Source organism: Triticum aestivum, chromosome 6B (genome assembly GCF_018294505.1).
Source record: "Triticum aestivum cultivar Chinese Spring chromosome 6B, IWGSC CS RefSeq v2.1, whole genome shotgun sequence".
Lineage (NCBI taxonomy): Eukaryota > Viridiplantae > Streptophyta > Magnoliopsida > Poales > Poaceae > Triticum > Triticum aestivum.
The window spans coordinates 16,685,614-16,689,012 of NC_057810.1; the positions used below are offsets into that span (position 1 = coordinate 16,685,614).

General features: G+C 47.5%; 1 protein-coding gene across 1 annotated transcript; it reads right to left on the reverse strand.

Annotated features, from left to right (window-relative positions):
* Nucleotides 1-226: 226 nt before the first annotated feature.
* Nucleotides 227-3,057, reverse strand: LOC123133155 (protein Rf1, mitochondrial). The gene is made up of 2 exons (XM_044552692.1): nucleotides 2,753-3,057; nucleotides 227-2,676 (listed from the first exon to the last, which is right to left on the reverse strand). The coding sequence occupies exon 2, from the start codon at nucleotides 2,604-2,606 to the stop codon at nucleotides 456-458; it is 2,151 nt and encodes a 716-aa protein (XP_044408627.1). The 5' UTR covers nucleotides 2,607-2,676; nucleotides 2,753-3,057; the 3' UTR covers nucleotides 227-455.
* Between the last annotated feature and the right edge of the window lie 342 nt (nucleotides 3,058-3,399).

A 3,399-nucleotide genomic window follows, 5' to 3' on the forward strand; every position in this document is an offset into this window, starting at 1 on the left:
ACTATCGTTCTAAAACTGATACTAAGTGATATGTGAAAACCACATCAAAACGAATTTTATTGGAACCGCAAAATTTTCTCATCTGCAGCTGTACAATAATACAATTAGACAAATATAAATTTCTGCAAAACATAGTAACCTTGCCTCCTGTCAATCGGAAGTATTAAACACGGACAATACTAGTAAAAGTGCCCAAAGTTTGAAGGAAAAAATATGGACGTACAGATGCAAAATATTCTTATTCATTAAAAAGAGCCAGCCTTGTTTATATATCTTTCAAGTACTCTCTATATAAAAAAAAGAAATTTTTATGAACTTTATTCATTTAATGGAATAAATAAAGTCTATAACTTACCCAGGGACTTCAATGAATACTCTTGTAAAATATGACGTTTCAATCACGGCCCTGCTCTAGAAAAGAAAAGTTCACCTAGGCAAAATCTCTAGAAAAGGTTTCAATCAGTGCCCTGTTCCAGAAAAGAGTGATATTTTTCAGGCAGTAACTCCTTATATTCCTGGCCTTTCCCCCCTGACGCAACTGCAGCCAACAAGCTAGCCGTGGAAGCTTCAAGGGTGAAGCTCCTCTCATCAATTTTAGACAGATAAGTCCCAGCCCTGGGCATCTCCCCTTTCTGAAGTAAGCTTCTGACTATACCATTTAGCATCCGGGAGTCAGCAGCACATCCATTCTTCTCCATAGAAAGGAATAGATCATCAGACTCTTGTAGAGAACCTTCTTCTATTAGTTTTTGTATCATTAAGCTATATGTAACAACGTCAGGCACTAATCCTTTGGCCCAGATACCATTAAACAAATCTTTGGCTTCTTCCTTTCTGCCACCTTTAAGCAACGCACCAATCATAATATTAAAAGTGATAATAGAAGGCTTAACCTTCCCGTCCAACATTTCCCTGACAATAATCAATGCATCATCTATCCTGCCATTCTTAGAGTAACCATCAATCAGTATGCTATAGGTGAAATCATCCGGTTTCAAGCCAATTGAGAACATATTGTCAAGTAACTTCCTCCCTTCATCCATCTTACCAACTAAACAGTATCCATGTATCAGTGTGTTGTAATCACGGACAAAAGGCTTCACACCCATGTGTACCATCAGGTCGGACACATGTTGGGCTTCCATAACCCTTCCATTTTTCCAAAGGTGATCCATAACAGTGTTGAAGAACACTCTGTCAGGACAGATGCCGCGATCCAACATCTCAGAAAATAGTTCATGAACCTTCTCCCATTTGCCACAAGAACAGAAACCACTAATAAGGGAGCTGAAAACTATGATATCAGGAGCTAACCCTTCAGTTATCATTTGATCGAACTGGGACATAGCATCATCCATTCGACCAATCCTGGAAAGTAAGTCTATTACTGTTCCGTAGCTCACTGCATCAGGGTTCAATCCTTTCTGCCGCATTTTTGTAAATATATGCATTACTTCATCAACCATTTTTTCTTTAGCATATGCAGATATGAGTATGTTGTAGCCATAATGATCTGGTGAAATACCATTGTCATCCATCAACTCAATGAGACAATTCATATCATGAAAAGATCTTTCCATAGCATACCCATGAAGCAGAATGTTGTAGGTAGTAACAGTAGGTTTTTGGCCCAAACTGATCATGGAATAAAAAATCTTCCTAGCTTCTGCGCATCTTCCATTCTTGCAAAGATAATCCATCTGTATATTGTAAGTTACAATATCTGGTTGAGCACCATTTGTAGTCATCTCCTTGAAAATCCGATCCACCTCTTCGCACTGTCCTAATGAATAATATCCATGTATCAGACTATTATATGTGGCAACATCTGGCAGAATTCCTCTATCAAGCATCTGTTGAAGAACCTCCTCAGCCTTGTCCATTGCATGAAGCTTGCACATGCCAGAGATAATCAAACTACAGGTCACAACATCCGGCAATACCCCCTGACATAGCATTTCACAAAATAGGCTGTAAGCCTTGCCTACCTCACCCTCTTTCAACAAGCCATCGATTACAGTGTTATAGGTCACCACATCAGGTCGGCAGCAACCTCGTTCATCCTCAACCATAATGTTAATCAGCTCAAGAGCCTCTTGGCTTCTCCTCTCATTGCAGAGACCCTTGAAAAGAATGTTATAGGAGAAAATGTTTGGTATGCAGTTAAACTCAGGCATTATCCGGAGTACGATGTCCATTGCATAACTGGTCTTTTTCTCCGCACAGATGGCCTTTAGTAGGTGGCTGAAAGTGATCATAGCATCTGCAGTAAATCCCATCTTGATGATGTGTCCCATGGCAGTGTGTCCAAGGTCCTGGCGGCCAGCGCGGCAGCAGCAGTCGACCAGAATGGCATAGGTGATACTGCAGGGCGCCACCTTGGACCTTGCGACGCGGTTGAAGAGGGAGACGCCGAGCGCAGGGCAATCATGGCCGACAACGGTGAGGAGGCAGTTGATGGCATGGATGGAGGAGCGCCCAACAACCTGGAGCAATTCGTCAAACAGGTGGAGTGCGTCCTGGGTGCCAATGTCTCCGGCGTGGTACCGAGCCTTGATGTTCTGCTCTAAGATGCGTCTGCCGACGGGGACAAAACGGCGGCTCATAGCTCCACCTGGCCGGAAGAATCCCTCGAGGGGATAGGATGGCGCCGCCGCCGCTCACCACCGGCGCAGCCTGGGCATGAACCTGGGGTTAGAAGGAAGGAAAGCAGAGCAAGATGGACGAGATGTCAGGATGCCAGGATGCTCACCGTCGAGCTGCAGCTGCTGTAGGAGGTAATGCGATGTACTGCAAGAGATCTGGCCGCCGGCGAGCTGGTCGACACGGCCGCAGCGTTGAGGGGGGCGAGGACGAGATCTCCGTGCTCGGCGCTGGCTGTGGCGGCCCTGACGCTGAGGAAGAGAATACGACCCTCCGTCGCCGCGCGCTGCGTCTCCGACGCCCGCCGGTGAGGACGACCGCCGGTGAGGCGATGGGCGTCGTCACCACCGTACCACCACCACCGGTCGTCGATTTCCAGCCACCACGCCATCCTCATGACCATATAACTGGCCAACATTCGAGCGACGGGCTCCGCCCACAAGCATTATGGCTCCCACCACTGCAAGAATTCGCCCCACTGGCGTTGCACCACACCCTCCCCCAGCCGAGGTGGCCATGGTAGAGGTTACGTCCGCAGGCCTAGTCTTTCGCTGTCCACACCGCTGCCAGATCCGGCCATGCCGAACGCCGCAGAACCTGCCGCAACCCGCGCCCTTAACCTGCCAGAACGCATCCACCACAACCACCGCCAAGCCACCAGCAGCCGCCCATGGTAGAGTAGGGCGCCCGTGACCCAGGCCGCACGTCGCCCCCATTGCAAGACGGGCCGCCGACAGCAGATTCACTAGATCTGGC

Coding starts and splice junctions, on each gene's coding strand:
- LOC123133155 (XM_044552692.1), bottom strand. CDS start 2,606: ATGAGCCGCCGTTTTGTCCCCGTCGGCAGACGCATCTTAGAGCAGAAC.